General features: G+C 36.9%; 1 protein-coding gene across 4 annotated transcripts in view; it reads right to left on the bottom strand.

The window, feature by feature from the left end:
* cadm1b (cell adhesion molecule 1b) overlaps nucleotides 1–17,567 on the bottom strand; it is a 175,494-nt gene extending 157,927 nt beyond the window's left edge. For all 4 annotated transcript variants that reach the window (XM_079885268.1, XM_079885270.1, XM_079885269.1 and 1 more), the window contains exon 1: nucleotides 17,421–17,567. In XM_079885268.1, coding sequence (XP_079741394.1) covers nucleotides 17,421–17,496 — 76 coding nt within the window. In that variant the 5' untranslated portion in view covers nucleotides 17,497–17,567. The remainder of the gene's footprint in view (nucleotides 1–17,420) is intronic.
* Between the last annotated feature and the right edge of the window lie 3,158 nt (nucleotides 17,568–20,725).

Raw genomic sequence — 20,725 nt, 5'->3', positions numbered from 1 at the left:
AATCTGGAAAACACGTCCCCTCAAAGGAACACATGAGAATTACAACAATAAGCATCTCATCGTGTTTCTTTGGTGTAGAAATGTAGGGGAAAGTGGGGTAAGATGTGTCACCCCTTAATTTAGCGAAATGATACACATTTTTTTTTATAACATGGCAGGTAACAGCAAAAACAAGTTAATAATGATTTTCAGCTTTTTATTGAATAGTTTTAGCGATGCAAATTTTTTAGGACTAAAAATAACAACTACACACACAATATGCAATATACAATCAGAGGTTTGCAAGTTTTTTTAAAGGTCTCTTATGATCACCAAGGCTGCATTATTTGATTTAAAAAAAATACAATGAAAACATAGTAACACTGTGAAATAATATTACATTTTGAAATAACTGTTTTCTATAGTAATATATTTTCAAATGTCATTTAATAATGTGATGTTAAAGCTGAATTTTCAGCATCCTTACACCAGTCAGTGTCACATGATCCTTTAGATATCATTCTAATATGCTAAATTGGAGCTAAATAAGCATTTTTTATTATTATACATGATATATATTTAAAATTAGAATTAATATTTTTACACTTTAATATTATTACAAATTCTACAAAATGTTTAAAATTGTCTGACTGCATTAAAATATTCTGAATATTAAACCATTTTCTATTGGTTTATGAAAATGTGAATAATATGCAGCAAAATAACTATAGCATCGTACAAAAGTCAATTTTGTTACCCCTCACTGATGTTCATATATTCCCCAATAATGTCCCTCAACATGACACAGCTTACCCAACAAATCTCATGGAAATTCATAATTATTGGTGGCTAATTTTTCATACGACCTGCTCCCTCCCCAGTGGTGGTTAGGTTTAGACGTGGCTTTAGGAGAGGACTTTCCTGCTTATTTGCTTTTTTCTAAATATCTCACATTTCATACAAAATCGACCACCTCGTAAAATTGTTGCGTTATCCTGTCAGATTGGGTTGGCTTACCCCTAACAAATATCTATGGCCCCGGCCCAGACATATTTGTTTAACTAACTACTGAGTTCAGCAAAAAAAATGGCACAACTTACCCCACTCGGCAGATTCAAAGTCACTCTGAGGGTTCTAGGTGCGGTGGGCTTTTGTATACATTATACGTCATGTGAACTAACCAGCGGGACTGATAATGATTTAAAAGGCTCGGGAAGACAAGCCACTCTAAAAGGGTTGTGACAGCCCGCCGGCAAGCGGCTCGGTTCTGACAGGATGTTTACATCATAGAGCAATACATCCTGATGTCACCTTCAAATAGGCTGTGCTTGACTGAAAGCCTGATAGCTCCCATAAATTCTGCCTCTAATTATATCTGCGAAAGAACACAAGCCCTCTCGCAAGCCTTTTCGGACAACTATTAAAAGAAACAATGAACGGCGCCGTCACACCACTTTGCATACGGTGACAAGCTGATATGTCACTGTGATGGCTTAATGCACCATAATTAGACCACTGTAAAAATCTGATAGCACCCGAACGGCGACGAACGAAGCGATCAAAAGGACAGAGATGTTTCGCTGAGAGAGATTGAATTGATGTCAGTTAAGAGAGATAATGAATAAAGGAAGGTGACTGACTCGTACAAGACAAATAGCAGGAGACAAAAACAAACATACATTTTGTCTGCAGCTGATGTCCCCATGTGTCTCTGGAAACATCATGCATAATTATACTTAATCACTGAACAAGGAATACCTTGCACCACACAAATCCCACGCCACCTAAAACATGTCATTCATCATAATAATAGCTATACTAACTAACCAATTTAGGCCGATAAATAATGAGGCAAAGGTCTGCCGTGTGCATTAAACTTTAAGTGGAAGATCATTCGGGTGACAATTACAGGAACCTTTTATACAAATTAAATGTTATTACTGTGAAAAAAATACCTCCTGGATTTTTTTTTCTTTTCATATTGATCATATTCCATGCTCATATTAACTTCATTTGAATCCAACTCAAAACCCTAAAAATCTAAAATCTCTACAGGCACATTGAAAATGTTTCATTCAGGACAATTATAAAAAACAGGTGCACATCCCACACTGCTATCACCTATTTTGACAATGCATATTTTCTATAGAGATAGCATACTTTTCATCAAGACACAGGATTTAGTATAGTGAACATAAAATAACAAGCAGCAATTAATGGGCCAAACACACACACAAAAAAAGCATAATAAGGAGATATGCAAGCTAGCATCAGACCAACTGCAACAATGAGTAATAAAAGATATGTTTAGATCATAAATATAATAACTAGTAATTGCTAATCACTTTTGATTTCATTATAAATTTTGACCACAAGGAAGCACTGTTCAGAAACTTTTTGAGTACCTTGAGGGCATGGTGCCGATGGCCCATACAGAGTTTCGTAATGATATGCTAAAGTGTTTGTAAAATTCAGGAATTTTGGACAAAATTCAAAATGGCTGATGTTGGAAAATTGGATTAACGAGAATGGTTTGGTTTATCAAAAAGTTGTGAACACTTTTTTGCCAGCACTGTCTGAAGATGATGTGAGCCAATTTTTGTGAAAACTAGACGAACCATCTTGGAATAGTCCGATAACAGAAGTTTTTCGGCAAATTCAAAATGGTGGAAAAACTTTCATGATGGAAAATGCAATCGAATCATCTTGAGCCAATCAGAGGAAATAGGCATTTTGTTTAGCACTTATGGTTCAAAAGTTATAAATGCAAATATGAGTGAACCTTTGGACAGTTGGTGATGGAGGGATTGAGTTAGAGACTCCAAATTTGCTGTGGTTTCTTCTGTCCTCTATCTCTATCAATGACTATAGGTGCCTAAGCACCATCAAAGCTTGTCCCCTAAAAATAAAATAAAATAAAAAATAATGGCTATTCCTTAAAACTAAAAACAGGGCACTTAAACCTAGTTCAGGTGGGAGCAAATAGCTGTCAGAGGGATATTATGATGTTAATACTAGACTAAAGACATCTAAATATCAGATCTAAAATTCACCCGATGAATTATCTATGTCAAATCTCTTGTCCGACCATGAATAAACAAATATGCTTTAGCTGTGACGGCCGACAAATCTCATTAAATGATTTAATTACCAGTTATTGGATGACCGTGTGCGTTGAACTTTAATTATTTAACACTTTATGGACAGACGGTTGCAATTTCTGGTTTGCAGAAAAGATAGATGTTCTTCTTGCAAGATGAGCAAAGATAGATGAGGAGCTGTTGAGAACTACATGTTTAAAATAAATGTCATTAGAAATCATCAAGGGAAATGTCAAGGATTTACTTTCTATCGAATCAAGCAATGGTCATAAGAAACATATGAACAACACTTTAACTAATTCACAAAATGAATCAATAAATCAAATAAAGAAAATTCTATTTATAAAAAAAAGCAGACTTCAAGACTTTCAATGTCCTAATTCATCTGCTTTTTTTTAAAAAGTGGAACTTTTTATGGAACTGTTTCTTCCACTGATTGTTTTTCTTTTTACTTTTCTTTTTTCTTTTCTGTGGATAGCTGTGTTATGTGCTCTTTTGGGGATATTGAAATTTAAAAATCCCCCTTTTGAGATGTATAAATTTGTAAAAAACCTTTATGTAGCCTAAGTGTTCTCTTAATTGAGTTATGTGTGGGGCTATTAGGCTTTTTTAGATCTAATCAAACTAATTGAAATCACATGGTGGCTCAGTTGATTGTAAGGCCTATATATACCCCTTCATCAAATGTGTCCACCATTTGCCTGAAGAAGACCCAGCAGGGTCGAAACGTTGCCTTTATATTAAATATGGGAGTTTAAAGCAGTGTTGCGGACATTATTTTTTTCACTTTACTAATTCACCTTCCCCTTTTGGGTAACTTTTCTTCTGTCTGTGCCACACAACTGATAAAATGTGAGGTTCTGAATGAGGTTTTTACAAATAATCCAACTTCCATGGCAGCAAACCAATTACTGAGGCTGAGATAACCTCTTCCCTGTCAGGAGGAATTAACATTGTTTCACAAGGCCAGTCAGGGCTCTTGAGCATCTGCGTCACACTTGTTGCCCATGTAACGTTAATGTGGCATGAATCATTCGCAATTCTCAATGCAACACACTTAGTTATTACTTATTTTGAATGAAATACCAAATGGATCAATGTTGTCCCTTACTTACAGAGAGTGCTTAATACTTTCTCACAATGTCGCACTTTTATGTACTTTGACTGCTTTATTCATCTCAAGCATCATCCTCAGGTAGGCTATATTTTGAATCTCTATTCCAGGGATGGGCAACTTCAGTCCTGGAGGGCCACTGTCCTGCAGTGTTTAGCTCCAACCCTGATAAAACTCACCCTCCTGTAGCTTTCTAATTATCCTGAGTAGCTGATTAGCTTGTTCAGGTGTGTTTGAGTAGGGCTGGAGCTAAACTCTGCAGGACAGTGGCCCTCCAGGACTGAAGTTGCCCATCCCTGCTCTATTCTAATTCAGACCTGTATGCCTTATTTCTAAATCATTAAACATCAACAATTCATAATGTAGCACTCTTTGCTTAATTCAAATTAATTGTTTAAAAATACTTCTACAAGCATCTGTGCTTCAAATGTAAGGAATAATTGATGATGGACCTCTGAATAATTGAAAATTTACTGCTCACTCAAAATGGTAATGCATAACTGCCCAGAGATAATTATTCCACTAATGCCACATTACCCTAAAATACATATTTATATTTTAGGAATTTTCAGGTTTGTATTTCCATATTCCATCAATTAAGTATCTTGCTCAGAAACAGCCCCAGCCAATACTTTTGCCCAGGTGCTGAAATTCCCATGCTTTATTAAAATAATTTTGAATTAATTAATAATCAATACTATAAAACCCTATCCCCTAAAGCTACCCATCACAGAAAACTTTCTGCATTTTTACATTTTAATAAAACATTGTTTTTTTAAAGCCATTTTAATTACATGGACTCAGGAAATTTCCTCATAAACCACGTTTTCGTTGTAATACCAGTGTAATACCCATGTCATTATACAAATTTGTGTCCTCATAAATCATATAAACATGCGTGCACACACACACACACACACACACACACGGTTTCATCTTTGTTGGTACTTTGCATAAGCGTAATAATTTTTATACTGTACAAACTGTGTATTAAATCCCCTTACACTAACCCTACCCATCACAGAAAACTTTCTGCATTTGCATATTTTCAAAAAACATCACTTAGTATGATTTATAAGCTGTTTTCCTAATGGGGACCAAAAAGTGTCCCCGCAAGGACAAGGATTTCAGATATTACAATCTTTGTGGGGACATTTTGTCCCCATAAAGTAGGGTTTGCTAGGCCACACACACACACACACTACCAATATACAGTATATAAAGGTATATATGCTCCATAAATGTGCAACACAGAAAAAAGTGCTTCACAGCGCTTTTTCCATCAATCCTACCAAGTGGATTCAGTATCTTAGATGTTCTTAAGGTTGCACTTTCCCAGATTGAGATATTGAGTTTTCCTGGTGTCTGTTAAAACCATTTTCCAGCACAAGTGCCAAGAGCCCATATCAGCAGTGGATCTACTTTGGCTCTGGCTTGTCGCGTTCTCTCATACCTTCTCCTTTAGTTCCTGATTTTTCTCAAGCTCGTCATCAGGTTACCACATCTATTACTATAGCTCCATGTTCAACTAAATTCAAGCTAAGTTACAAGTTTCTATGAAAATGTTGCAAAAAAAAGAACATCCAACGCTGCAAACCAAACTAAAAATGAACTCAAACTGTACTGTTGCTGAAAGCCTCCTTCACTGTATAACATTCCTGTCCTTGTATTACACAAATATATCACACAAATCAATGGGCTTGCTAAGATCAAATTAAATGCTGCTATTGTGTGGCGTGATCAAAGCTCCAGATGAGAAAATAACTTGTCAGCTGATGTGTAGAGGAGAGAGAGATCACATTCCTGTTGTATAGAAGTAAACTACTATGAACACACAACAAAAGAAAAAAGAGATTTTGAGCCTAAGCATGATGGCTCAGATCCTGATGTTTATCTTTTTAATCCCATCTGAGTCTCTGAATCCATCACAGACATCAAAAAAAGAAAATGAAGGTAACACTGATTTATTTTGTTATTATTATCATCATCATCAAATGAGGGATAGGCTTCACCTCTGTGGTCTACAACAATGGTCCTTAACTGAGATTTTAAGTCTATTCTAAAGGTATCTGGGAGAAACACAATAAAAAAAAATGCTTTTGTTGACATCAAACTGTGCTTTTATTAAAAATTAAATACAAATAAAACAGGTCAATTTTCCAATTCACAAAATGTCATGGTAATCATCATTTATGAAGGCAATTTAATGATCATTTTAATTCATTTCATTGTATGGTTTAAGAGCATTTATTTATAATAAAACAATTTGACTGCACTGAATCCCTTGTAAAATGTAAAAATCTGGGTTATGAAGTGAAATCATCTGAGAAGCATTGATCAACAACACCTTCCAGTGCTTATTATCCGAGCGGTTCTCTTGCATTAACCCGTCTCTGTGAAAAGAGCTGGAATATTGTTCAGAGACCTTCACGGAGACATGCTACATCATGTTAACATCTGTTTAAATGGATGAAAAAGGCTCTCACCTCATATACGAGCTTTAATAGCAACCGCAAGCGTGAGGTTTTAGCTTTGCTCTTAATGCTTTGAGGTGACATTAATAACATGTCGTGCCTAACAAACGGCTGTGCAACAGGAAAACCTGAGGGAAGGAAAGAAAAAAAACTCCCATCATGCTATTCTGAGGACATACTGTATATGGTGATTCAATCTGAAAGATTTGATGCTGTGCCTTTCCTCAATCAACCACAAAGGGGGCTTCATTACACGGACACATTTCTCCCACTGGACCAGCGATCAATAGATGGTTGATTCGGCTGAATTAATATGATAGCTCGGGGTGCATTGTCCTGATTCAACAGTGACAAATGATAAATTAAAGTCCTATTGTACAACAGTAATTAAGATAGTGTGTCTCAAAAGGATAAAGAAAGCGCAGAGCTTTTCGAGCAAAGTTAAACCTTTTAAAACCTTTGTTTTTATGCACCACTGAGGAATCTTGGCAAAAACTGTGCAATTAATTTTAGAAGCTCAGGTTTTTAAAACAAAGACTTAAATGTTGATACATGTCTACATTAATATAGAAAGTTTTCATGTTTAGTTTAATTTTGCACTTTCTCATCAACCCAAATGTTATTTTAGCCAAACGAAATTGGATGTCTTTTAGATGTCAGAGTAAAACTGACTAAAAGTGTATCAATAACATAATATAAATATGGGCCACGTTCACACAGAAGCAGAATATACATAATATGGTTACGTTCGCACTCAGTACGGTTATTTACAGGAGTGACAAACACATTCTATAACCGAACTCACACCTGTAAACTTTCAGGACTCACGACTGCATTCTCGGAAAACCCGGAACCGGACTGCACACGTCATACAGTATGAGAGAGCTGCTCTGCTCTGCACAAACACGTGTCTACCGTGTGTTGCGTTTTTTGTGTGATAACTCCAGCAATGGAGATATGTGTCATCTGAAGGCTTTAGATCACTGCTCCTGTCAGATATAAACCCAGATATAGTAGCTGCTGTCGGTTAATGAAGATTTGATGGATGAACTCGATTGGACTCTTGTCGTGTCAAACTTTTCAGTTTTATGGACGTTGCCATCTTTGATATTATTTTGTTCACTGTCACTATGGTTACAGTTAAGAGAATACAGGCTTGACTCCCGTTGCACGTTCATACACACAGTTTGAGATGCTACTGTACACTCACCTAAAGGATTATTAGGAACACCATACTAATACTGTGTTTGACCCCCTTTCGCCTTCAGAACTGCCTTAATTCTACGTGGCATTGATTCAACAAGGTGCTGAAAGCATTCTTTAGAAATGTTGGCCCATATTGATAGGATAGCATCTTGCAGTTGATGGAGATTTGTGGGATGCACATCCAGGGCACGAAGCTCCCGTTCCACCACATCCCAAAGATGCTCTATTGGGTTGAGATCTGGTGACTGTGGGGGCCATTTTAGTACAGTGAACTCATTGTCATGTTCAAGAAACCAATTTGAAATGATTCGAGCTTTGTGACATGGTGCATTATCCTGCTGGAAGTAGCCATCAGAGGATGGGTACATGGTGGTCATAAAGGGATGGACATGGTCAGAAACAATGCTCAGGTAGGCCGTGGCATTTGAACAATGCCCCATTGGCACTAAGGGGCCTAAAGTGTGCCAAGAAAACATCCCCCACACCATTACACCACCACCACCAGCCTGCACAGTGGTAACAAGGCATGATGGATCCATGTTCTCATTCTGTTTACGCCCAATTCTGACTCTACCATCTGAATGTCTCAACAGAAATCGAGACTCATCAGACCAGGCAACATTTTTCCAATTTTGGTGAGCTCGTGCAAACTGTAGCCTCTTTTTCCTATTTGTAGTGGAGATGAGTGGTACCCGGTGGGGTCTTCTGCTGTTGTAGCCCATCGGCCTCAAGGTTGTGCGTGTTGTGGCTTCACAAATGCTTTGCTGCATACCTCGGTTGTAACGAGTGGTTATTTCAGTCAAAGTTGCTCTTCTATCAGCTTGAATCAGTCGGCCCATTCTCCTCTGACCTCTAGCATCAACAAGGCATTTTCGCCCACAGGACTGCCGCATACTGGATGTTTTTCCCTTTTCACACCATTCTTTGTAAACCCTAGAAATGGTTGTGCGTGAAAATCCCAGTAACTGAGCAGATTGTGAAATACTCAGACCGGCCCGTCTGGCACCAACAACCATGCCACGCTCAAAATTGCTTAAATCACCTTTCTTTCCCATTCTGACATTCAGTTTGGAGTTCAGGAGATTGTCTTGACCAGGACCACACCCCTAAATGCATTGAAGCAACTGCCATGTGATTGGTTGATTAGATAATTGCATTAATGAGAAATTGAACAGGTGTTCCTAATAATCCTTTAGGTGAGTGTAAGTTGCTGTGTGAACGGGACATTTGATACTCACATCTGTAAGTAAATTAGGGATGCACGATATATCGGCCACCATATCAGTATTGTCCGATATAAGTTCATTTTAATGTTATCGTAATAAGAAAATTTGGCTGATATATTAAAGCTGATAAATAATGGATTATTTCCTTCAGCTGAGACCCTTCAGAGGTGCACTGTTCACCATGATGGTTTTGAATTGCTTGTAATATGATTGGAATCACTTAAAAAAAGTCAACTAAAACTAAAGTAAAACTTAAACTGAAATAAAAATATTTTTAAATAATATTTTAAAAAAGCACCTTTCAAAATTACTAAAAACTAGTAAACTAAAAGTAAACATAATAATAAAAAAATAAAAGCAATTCAAAATATTAATACAATTTAAATTTTAATATATCAAAATATTATTAATACTATTAAAAAACTGTAAAAAACAGAATTGCAAAAACAATTCCTGCTGCAGTTAGGCAGCATAAAGCCATCTAACTCACACCATTGGTTGAGCCACTGTTGCAGTGTCAGGATACTTAAACAAACAAAGCAATATTCAGAAAGCACTAGAGCCACAGTGTTGGAATTTATCAGGAGGGGGTTAACATACAAATGGCTCACTTGTAGTTGTCTGTGTATTAAACTGGAATATTTCGATTTTACCACCAAAAGAAATGTGCAAAATCAATGCCGCTCATTCTCCAGCAATGATCCCAAATAAAGCACAAGCGGATGTAAGCATGACTGTGCAGACAGATGTTGCTGTCCCAGAACCTCGTTTTGCTCGAGGTGATGAGATCAACCACTGTGAGTATCCAGCGTCCTGACATTCTTAAGTATTTAGCAGCTCAATTGAATAGCACCTCCCCTCTGAGCAGCCATCTGTACGTTCTATTGATTGGTCACTCTCTCTTACTCAGACAGCTGGAGTCCCACTCTACGTCTCAACTGATCGATGGTGAAGCGATCAGCAGTCGAGACTGCATTGGCGATGTCACTGTGGTTTCTTACTAGCTTGCAACTCGCTGGTTTAAATATTAAAAACACTGGAACTGCGATCAATTTCTGGAGGAAGAAAAATAAAGGAAGAGAAGCCATATCCTCTAGCGTTCATGAGACCAACACAAAAACAGGGACTGAATAAACGCAGGGGTCTCTGGAGATGATGCTGAGACCTTATAGGTTCCATCAGCCGCTCTGTTTGTAAGTGGGTCACATCTTGTTGAGCTTTGGGGGCATGTCACCATTCGTATGTTTCTGAACATTTTTCATGACAACTCTCTTAGCATGGTGAGACGAAGTAGGTCATCATAACAACTCACGTATAAAAATATGTTTCACAAGTCTAATGCAAGCACACAAGCTGTAAACAGATTCTAAACACCCATCGGTGCACTATAGGAAGAAACTGTAAGTGTAAATTGTTTTTATGGGTTTTTGGGAACAATGAGTGCAAGGATGAATTGCACTCAGTTATTATATGAGGATAACATGAATCGCAACCTATTTTGCTTCCATAATGTGACATATTTCCAAACAAGATATTTAATGAGAAAAAGAAAACTGAATCGGCATGATTTTATCCATCATAGACTGTTAGGATAATAAACAGTGATCCCTACATGACAGGTGGTTGAAAAATTACTATGCTATATTTTTTCTTCATTTTTCTTGAATTATCAACTATAGGACAAACAGAGTAGATTTGTATTTAACTTCATTTATTATTAATTATATTTGAAAAATATCACACAATAGGGGTGAAACGATGCATACAATACTATATATATTTTATATACAGTATATATAAAGTATACTAAAATATTTTAATAACACAATTTGTATTATTTATTAATAATTGAATTATTATTAATGTTAAGTATATTCATAATTGTAATACATATATAGAAATATTATATTATACAGGACACAAAACCCTGACGCATTTGAAGGGTGGCATCATTCAAAATCTCTCCAAATATGACAAGCACAGTTTAAAACCTGTCAATTGTGTCAGCAGCGTTGCAATGCTACAGAGCTTTCAGCAGCTCTTCAGCGGATGGTAAACCAAGCAAGCGGTGCACTTTGTGCCCTGAAAAACAACATAATTTGATTTTTTTTTTTTTTTCATGGTCTGTGCCAAAACAATTCTTCCAACTAGGACAGACAATGAGCTCACTCCATGAAAGACAGGGCAGAATGAGAACAATGACAATATTTATCACAGAAGACAGGAGCCCCCTCCCCTCATCATATTCCACTCTCATTACTCCAGCAGTGTCATGAATGAAGCATTCTCTCTCCACTGGGGCTTCCTTCAATCTGTTACCACTAATTGACTGTGTGCTGCTGCATAGCGCTCAACTGGTATCTGTCCTACAGAAACGATAGTCTATCGGTTTCAAGCATCATTTTGCTCACCGTCTAGTACCGACAAGAGGATACTTCAGCTCTGATGTTTAGTAATATGGAGGTATAAACAGAAAACTAAGACGGGAAAGGTCTTCGTAGTGCTTCACATCATCCCCTGTACTTGTGTGTTGACTCACTAGAGAGGCTTCTGTTGTGAAGTTACATAAGCGGATGAGCAATGTGCAATAACCCCAATGGAGTCAACTAACAGATTGCGGACTAATATTCAAATATGATCCGTATATTTGCTGAAATACACACAAAATGAAGCAGAATTGTTGAGCTTTCAAAATTACATAACTGTAAAGCCTTCATTTGAACTTCATCGTAAAAAGACTCCTTTGATGCAAGATGCGGTTATTCTGATTCAAGTTCCTTAATGACATGGCAAAAAAGAAAAAAAAAATCATAATTGTGCTAGGCAACATCATTTTCACACAGCACATCATCATATTCGCTTCTACTGAAAGTTATCTCACATTTCCATCTCTGCAACTTTAGCATCTGGTAGGAGCATAATGTAGCGCTGTGCATTATTTAGCAATCAGCACAAGGCTTATTAAGCAGGGATAATGTAAATCTAATGAGCTATAAATTCTTCGCTTTAAATAGAAAAGAAAATTATTCCAACAAACGATCTCAGAAACTTAATGCACCAAGGGAAAGCATTTTAATTCACTGCCAATCGACAGTTTGTTGGGATTCGGGCCATTTTGAAGCAACAATGTGACAATCTCAGCAGAGATTTCCCCACAAATGGTTTTAAATGCAGTTCCCCTGCCACATATGAGCATGTGTCATATATGAGCTTTCTTTTCTTTTCTCTGCGGTTATGTTTTACAAGGTTTCTCGTTTGATTTTTTGAGGGTTTTAAATTAGTGCTGATTGTTGTGGGGAGTGTCAGGACATTCATCTTCCATAACATTCATCACAGGGCATCGTGAATTATGCAAAAGCTGCAGTGTGTTTCTAATATTTACAACTCGAGCCCCTCGCACTGATGGAAACTCTACCTGTGAGTCACGCAGACTGAAAATTACCCTTGACATGAGGCAATTTACATGAATATCCCATCTCATTACAAAAGTATTGTTTGCCAGTGAGAATTGTCCCATTTCAGAATTATTATTATCTCTATTATTTCTTCTAAGGGAATATATATTCCCTCTCAAGGTAATGCAGTTCTCCTGTCAGCTCACGCTGTTAACTGCGGTCTGCCTGTTGAACGAAGATGACTAGCTGCTTTCTAGCATTTATGTATGGGTATCTGATGCAGAACAAGACCAAGATTTTAATGTTTAAATGTTTATATCAGGATTCAAAATTATGCAAAAGAGAAGCTGTTATTTTTTTAGGTTTAAAAGTAAAGATTCCACATTTAAAAATGTCATGTCACGCAATGAATATAAGGTCATAAGTACGAACAAACATGCTGTTTAAAATCATTTTAGATTGAATGTATCATGTTATAGCAGGACATATGAATGAAATCCATTCCCAGGAAATAGCATGTCCTTGCATTACACAATAACCTAGGTGGTTATATGAGGATTCAAGAGCACTTACAGGAAGAAAAAGTGGCTTTGAAGCCTCCTAAAGGAAAACCTATATCTCTGGCCTCAGACAAAAGCATCTTTCACACACTGAAAAGCCCCTTTTAATACAGGCATCAGCGTCTACAAACTAACGTCCATTACAAAGGGGTTTTTAGCAGTGAATAAATTGGTTAACGCACAAAATAATCATTCTAAAATATCAGGAATATAAAGAAACTTCAGTTTTTAACAGAATACTTCAATCTCATTCCCAGAACAGAATAAAAAGCCAATATCTTGCGGAAAACCTGTTGATGGATGGGAGGCAGAAAGAGCTATTGTGGCAAGCCATTTGAATCTTTATTCCTTAAAGGATTAGTTCACCTCAAAATGAAAATTTCCTGATAATTTACTCACCCCAAAGAAATTAAGTTTTTTTGAGGAACACATTTCAGGATTTTTCTCCAGACAATGGACTTCAACGGTAACCAAATTGTTGAAGTCCAAATCAATGCAGTTTCAAAGGGCTCTGAAGTGCTTCAAAGGGCTCTGCACGATCCCAGTCGAGAAACAAGGGTCTTATCTAGCGAAACGATCGGCCATTTTCGAAAAACAATATACTTTTTAACTACAAATGCCCGTCTTGTACCATCTCTGAGATGCGCCACGTATTACGTCATCACGTTGGAAAGGTCACGAAAAAAAATTAAATAATAATAAATTAAAACAAAGATGTCAGATGATTTTGAAGTTGGAGGAGAAAATGAGATGGAATTTTTCAACCTTCCCTACCTTTTTGAACCGGAGAACAGAGACAAATAACTTAGATAGATGACGTGACGCGTGACCTTTCCAATGTGATTACGTAATGCCTGGAGACGGCGTCGCAGACCAGCACAAGACGAACAATTGTGGTTAAAAAGTATATACTTTTTTTTTTTTTTTTTAGAAAATGGCCGATCGTTTCGCTAGATAAGACCCTTATTTCTCGACTGGGATCGTGCAGAGCCCTTTGAAGCACTTCAGAGCCCTTTGAAACTGCATCGATTTGGACTTCAACAATTTGGTTACCGTTGAAGTCCATTGTGTGGAGAAAAATCCTGAAATCAAAAAAACTTCAAAACCTCAAAAAACTTAAAGGGATAGTTCACCCAAAAATGAAAATGCTGTCCTCATTTACTCACCCTCAAGTTGTTCCAAACCTGTATGACTTTCTTTCTTCTGCTGAACACAAAAGAAGATATTTTGAAGAAAGTCGGTAACCAAACGAATGATGGACCCCATTGACTTCCATAGTAGGAAAAAAAAATACTATGGAAGTCAATGGGGACCAGCAACTGTTTAATTACCAACCTTAATTAAAATATCTTCTTTTGTTTTCAGCAGAAGAAAGGAAATCATACAGGTTTGGAACAACATGAGGGTGAGTAAATGATGACAGCATTTTCATTTTTGGGTGAACTATCCCTTTAATTTCTTTTCTACTGAAGAAAGAAAGACATGAAAATCTTGGATGGCATTGGGGTGAGTAAATTATCTGAAAATTTTCATTTTGAGGTGAACTAATCCTAACTTGTGTATTTTTTTGTAACAAGTATAGTATACTAGTATAGAATAGAATATTCTATTATTACTAGCAAGCAATACAACAGTGACAATATCTTTCTTAATTTCACTTATTCTATTGTCACGAATCACTTTCCCAATAGTGACGTTTTTCACTAGTATTTACACTTTTGACCAGTTTAACAACTAACTATTCATTGGGCACTTTCACATATGTATTAGTCACTTTAACTATTCAAATAGCTACATTACAATTTTGTATTCCAGTTTTCCTAGTCAAACAATTAATGGACACTACTACCTACTTATTAGACTAAATTGTGTATTTCAGACTAGTAACATTTTGATTGAATAAAACACTGTGACCAGTCCTCACAATTGACAAGTAAAAAGGCAGTTATAACTAGATAAGAATTGTTACTAGTATCTAAATGCATACTAGTAAAGCTAGAATATATGCTAGTATCTATTTGGATAGCTACAGACCAGTAAGCTTAGTAAGAAACATAGTAGTACGCAATGAATAGTTAACAGTAAAACTGGAACAAGCACCAATACTAACAAAACCTAGTGAGAAGTGAATTGATATCTGAATGAAAGGCATTTATATAGCACTTTGCTATGTATTACAAGCACCAAAGCACTTTACAATCATATCAGGGGTCTCTCCTCACCCATCCACTAGGATGATGCGACGGCAGCCACTGAACAACAGCGCCAGTGCGCTCACCACACACCAGCTACAGCTGGAGAGGAGAGAGAGAGAGTGATAGAGCCAAATCAAAGGATGGGGATTATTAGGAGGCCATGATTGATGAAGGCCAAAGGCCAATTTGGACAGGACACTGTTGTTTCACCTCTAGTCTTTACGAGAAGTTCCATGGGATTTTTAAAGACCACAGGAAAGTCAGAACCTCGGTTTAACGTCTCATTCAAAGTACTATACTGTGCTTGTTGTATAGTGTCCCTGTTACTATACTGGGGCATTAGGATCCACACAGATCACAGGGTGAGCACTCCCTGCAGGCCTCACTATCACCAGCAGCAACCTGGTTTTCCCTGGAGAACTCCCATCCAGGTACCAACCCTGCTCAACCCTGCTTAGCTTTAGTGGGCAACCAGTCTTTGGGTACAGGCTGATAACAGATCTCTATAGGACTCAATAATAATGAAATAGTTAAGGCTACTTGACACAACTGGGATAGTATCCATGGGCACAGAATACATGGGGACTTTTAATTAAATGAACCCCCCCTCCCCCTCCCCCCTCCCCCCTTCCCCCTTTTTAAGGCAAGTGTATTCACGTAGAGGTTTTCATGGGCCAATGTGAAAAAATCTCGATTTAAATTTAAAGAGACAAGATATAGTCAATTTATGACCTGACATTTAATTCTTAATCTTATTCAAAACAAGGCTATGTGAGCATTATAGAGTCTGTTTCATTCAAAGTATAAGCTGGAAGCAGAAAGTCCAAAACAGACTTATAGAAGTATTAACTCCAGGAAATCCCTTATATGGACAAAGGCATCCAGCTATCACTACGCTGAATAAAAACCAGTTTTGACTGATGAAACGGAAAGACAATAAACACACAATCACGACAATATGGTTTATGCGTTTTTCAAGTTATCTCAGGGTATTTTCATAATAATAAAGTAGTTGAATTATGCAGTATTAATTGACATAGCCTTTATTACAGTTGAAAATTATAAAATATATTTTCTGCCTTGTTCTGTCATAAAAAGCCTCATTAAGTGTTAGTGTGGCTTTAATTTTTTTTTTAACATTGTCTAAAATCTATAATGACTTAATCCAAAAGTGCTCGTAGGTCTCCATAAACCAATTATAAAATTGTCATTAGGAAAATATAGTAAAAATATTACAGAACTTTAAAATGGTTGTTTTTCAGAGGTGCAATTAAAAGCAAGAAATAAAAAATGTAAAAAAATTATTTTAATTAGATAAAGGTCAGAATAAACTGACATTACACATTTTTCTGTCCCCCACTTCTAAAATGATAGCTACACCCCTGATAGTATCCAATGAATAGTTGTGTCAATAAAAAAAGATAGTAGTCACAATTGGATTAGCAGTAAATCAAAAATAAGTAGCCATTCTAGTTACATGAAAGTGGGAGATAGCTAGTAGCTACAGTATAAAGTGATCAATGTTAATGCAGCTTGCCATAAGCGAACCTCACAGCGTGCTCCATCTAACGGAGGAGCGTTTCCATTGTAAAACTACTTTAAGCTGAAAACAGTCTTTTCAATAACACCAATGCAACAATAGCTGACTAGGTAAAATGACAATACACGAACTGTACGTAGCCTATAAGTTCACACAAAGAACTGAAGATGACCGGTGTGTTTAGAGAAACAGACAAGTGCGCGCAATGCCGCTGTCACTCCATAAAGTCGATGCAAGTGTGCGTTATTCTGCACTGCGCGTTACTCGTTTAAAATCTATATTTAAAAAATGTGCATTAAATACAGATGGACATCCAATACTCGTTTTCAGATCACCAGCATGTAATTCTGACATCTGAGCTGTGTGATACGGACTTGCGTCCCTCTCATCACTAACTGTACAGCATCTGACAATACTTTTCTCTAGCTAAACAAACAAAAACACAATTCAGAACAGTCAAACGTGCTAAAGAACACTTCATATGAAAGCTTTTTCCATGCAGAATATCGCAGGAAAACTATGAGCGCTTTGCACAGCATCAGGGACGTGCGCAAGTGTTACATGTTGTTTACACACTGCTCTCGCTTCGATACTAAACACAAGCTTTCATTCACGCTTCGCTTGTCTTACCTTTATGCAGAAACGTTGCTAAAATCACGCAGAAAAAGAGTGAAATAGAGTGAGATCCGAGTCCCGAGATCGCCATGTTGAACACCTGCTTCGGACTGGCGGCGCTAAATCACCTAGAGGCGCTCACAGGATCATGAGATGCGGAGAATTGGGAGGGAGTAAACACGCGCGCGCGCGCCCGCGCACGCACACACACCCCACAAACAAATGAGCGTGACCAGACAAAGTATCTGTCAATTAGCCTACAGAACGTGTCAGTTTTATTCAAATTTCGGGGAATTAAATTATCCCATTAAACTGCCTATACATTTACGTAAAGGTGTAGGCTACAGTCAGCCGGTAATTCGGTTAAAACCAAACAAACCCTGACACGTTTTTCTTTCTTTCTTTCTTTCTTTCTTTCTTTCTTTCTTTCTTTCTTTCTTTCTTTCTTTCTTTCTTTCTTCTATCTATCTATCTCTCTATCTATCTATCTATCTATCTATCTGCCTTAAAAAATAACACTTTTGGTGCCCATCATAATCTCCAAGGTGAGTAAATCACATAAAAAAAATAATTTTCAAAGAAAGGATTTACAATATTTTAATTTTTGTGCAATTTTTTTATTTTATTTATTTTTTACAAAATGAATAAATTGGTCAAATGTTTTTTGTGAATCAAGCCTGTCTCTAGCGCAAGCAGAATTTCAGTGTTTGACACACAAACAGCGCCCCCTGTGTTCATAATAAAGGGAGAGCAGCCTCAACCAAAGCCAATATCAGATGAGACTAGGATTTAAACTATTTTTCATTACCTCCTCACCAATATGTCTTACATACGACATGTTTCAGACAAAAACGTATTTGAAATAATAGATCCAGACACAATAAAAACAGAAACCTTTTTAAAAGAAGAATAATAACCAACATATAGAGGCCTAAGTGACACAGCAAAATATAGCGGTGTCATTGCAGTTGTCCAGCTGCCCACCCATAAATCACACCGAATACTCATCCATCTGTGCATGAGTATTTGTAGTGATTTATGAGTGCAATCATTTTGTTGCATTCTACTGCATTAACCCGTCAGTCATCTTAAGGTAGCAAAATGCAAATAAACTTCTGAGCATCCTGCTTTTCACATCCTTTGCTAGAGCTGACCTTTGGTCTACTTAAATGTCTTTTTCTTTTTTACAATTTTGTAACTGTTTTGTAAAATTATAACATTACCCTACAGGGCTCACAAAATAATAAAAAAATATATTATTGTAAAAAGAAAACCTACTGAACCACCGGCTCTCAGTATTTATAACTAGAAGCAAACTGTAAACAAAACCCAAACCAGCTTTTTTAGCCTCTAACTTGTAACATGGTTATGGTTGGATGGTAATATCCTATGGTAAATAATAGTATTCCTTGATATACTTTGGAGTACCATGTAAATAGCATGGTATACTATGTGCATATGTTAATCATTCAGAATCATGACAACTAGAAGAAAATGTTGATCAGATACGGTCATTACAATGTAACTGGTCCTACTCAACCTGCTCCGAGAGGGACTCGAACCGGGGTCTCTAGCGTGGGAGGCGGGCACACCAACAAGAACGCTAAACACTACAGCCTCTAGCACCTCTTGAGGCCAGGGGAGTGAGGTTTACACATAGAGCTCTTACTGGCCTACATCCATTACATTCACCCCCCCTACACCTCACTTCCATCCGGGCACAAAATGTAATCAGTCCAACTCAACCTGCTCCGACGCGCACTAACAAGGAAGCTAAACACTGCTGCATCTAGCGTCAGTCGCTAGTGCGCGTCTTGAGGCCAGGGGAGTGAGGTTTACACATAGAGCTCTTACTGGCCTACATCCGTTACATTCACACACCTCAACCCGTGTTTCAGAGCAGTGTGTGACAATTAGCATGGTACAGTTTTGAAGAGGACAGGGAAACACTTTTGTTAAAACTCCAAAACTTTGCAAGTTCTTTTAGTGATTTGTAGCTCTATTCCAGTCAAAATGTTTTTGTTCCACATCCAGTTCTAAACATGCAATTGAATCAATCGTAGCTCAAGTTTACAACAAAAACAATCTCTTTTTTCTTTTTTTCTTTTTTTTTACCCAGCAGTCACTATCAAGAATTATGAAAAGGCAGACTCATCAATTACATTGACAAATACACATTTTTCTCTGCAACACCAAAGAGAGGTGAAGCTATCCATATCAATAGCCCTATTCATAGCGGACCTGAGAGACCAAAGCCTAGACTTCTCTGTTTAAATGTTGAGTGTAATTGAATTCTTAACTAAAGAATAGCAGCATATAACTGTGTGCTTGTGGCGGTGTAAAAAAAAAAAAAAAAAAGGAAACTGGTGAAAAATAAACAGAAAATTACAGCAGAGAAGTGCAGGGATTGGAACAGTGCATTATCTGCCTTGTCTGTATTGCCATGGCAGTACCAGTAACCGAGTAGACAGAATGCCATCTAATTGCTCAATCTATTTGCATCTTTTTTCTGAGTGTTTCGTGTCAATCCTCATTCTAAGGCAGCCACAGATAGCATTTAGAACCTAATTTTAATCTCCCAGCCAGTTTTCTTTGCAACGATTGATTTCCACGCATCAAAATCACTTTTGATATCATTATCCATGGCAGGCTGCCAACTTTACCGTTCTTAAAGGTACTGTAGCGAATTCTGCAATGAGATATTGTATAACAGCATGATAACAAGCTTTGGGTAATATCTGTCCGCGCTGTTGTATGTGACACAGTGTTTCTGCATCCCCAGGCTTCATTTTTAATAAATAATATCTGTTTCTGACACTGTAAAAGGCTTGCTGAGGATCTGACTGTCTAGTTTATGAAGTGGATAGTTCAGACTCTGAATTCTATATGTGTAGAGTTGCTATGCTCTTTATTTTAAAGTGAATTTAGGCATCAGAACATTATAATGTACAGTATGAAAATTAGATGATAGCAACGGTGCGTTGTATAAAAATGTTTTAAATGTTTACCAAAAAAAAAAAAAAAAATCTAAATGCTACAGTAGCCTGTTAATTGTTTAAGTGTTACCTATATGGTGAAAAATTGTAAATGGTTGAACATTGCATTATGTATTTTACTGCAAAATACCATCAAAGTTGTGTTTTTTGCAAGTAAAAAGTGCAAATTACCATATTATTTACAGTGTAAAACAATAAAAGGACAATCCCAGAAGTCCCTGTGCATAATTTTATTCAAACAATTTTATTTCTTCTCAATTTTTTTATCAGTAATGTACATTATAGGATGTTTTGTGTTATATTAGTCATTATGTTAGTTATTAT

The sequence above is a fragment of the Squalius cephalus genome (genome assembly GCF_949319135.1).
Source record: "Squalius cephalus genome assembly, chromosome: 11".
Classification (NCBI taxonomy): domain Eukaryota; kingdom Metazoa; phylum Chordata; class Actinopteri; order Cypriniformes; family Leuciscidae; genus Squalius; species Squalius cephalus.
Note: the sequence above shows the minus strand (reverse complement) of the source record. Positions and strands in the feature narration are given on the sequence as shown.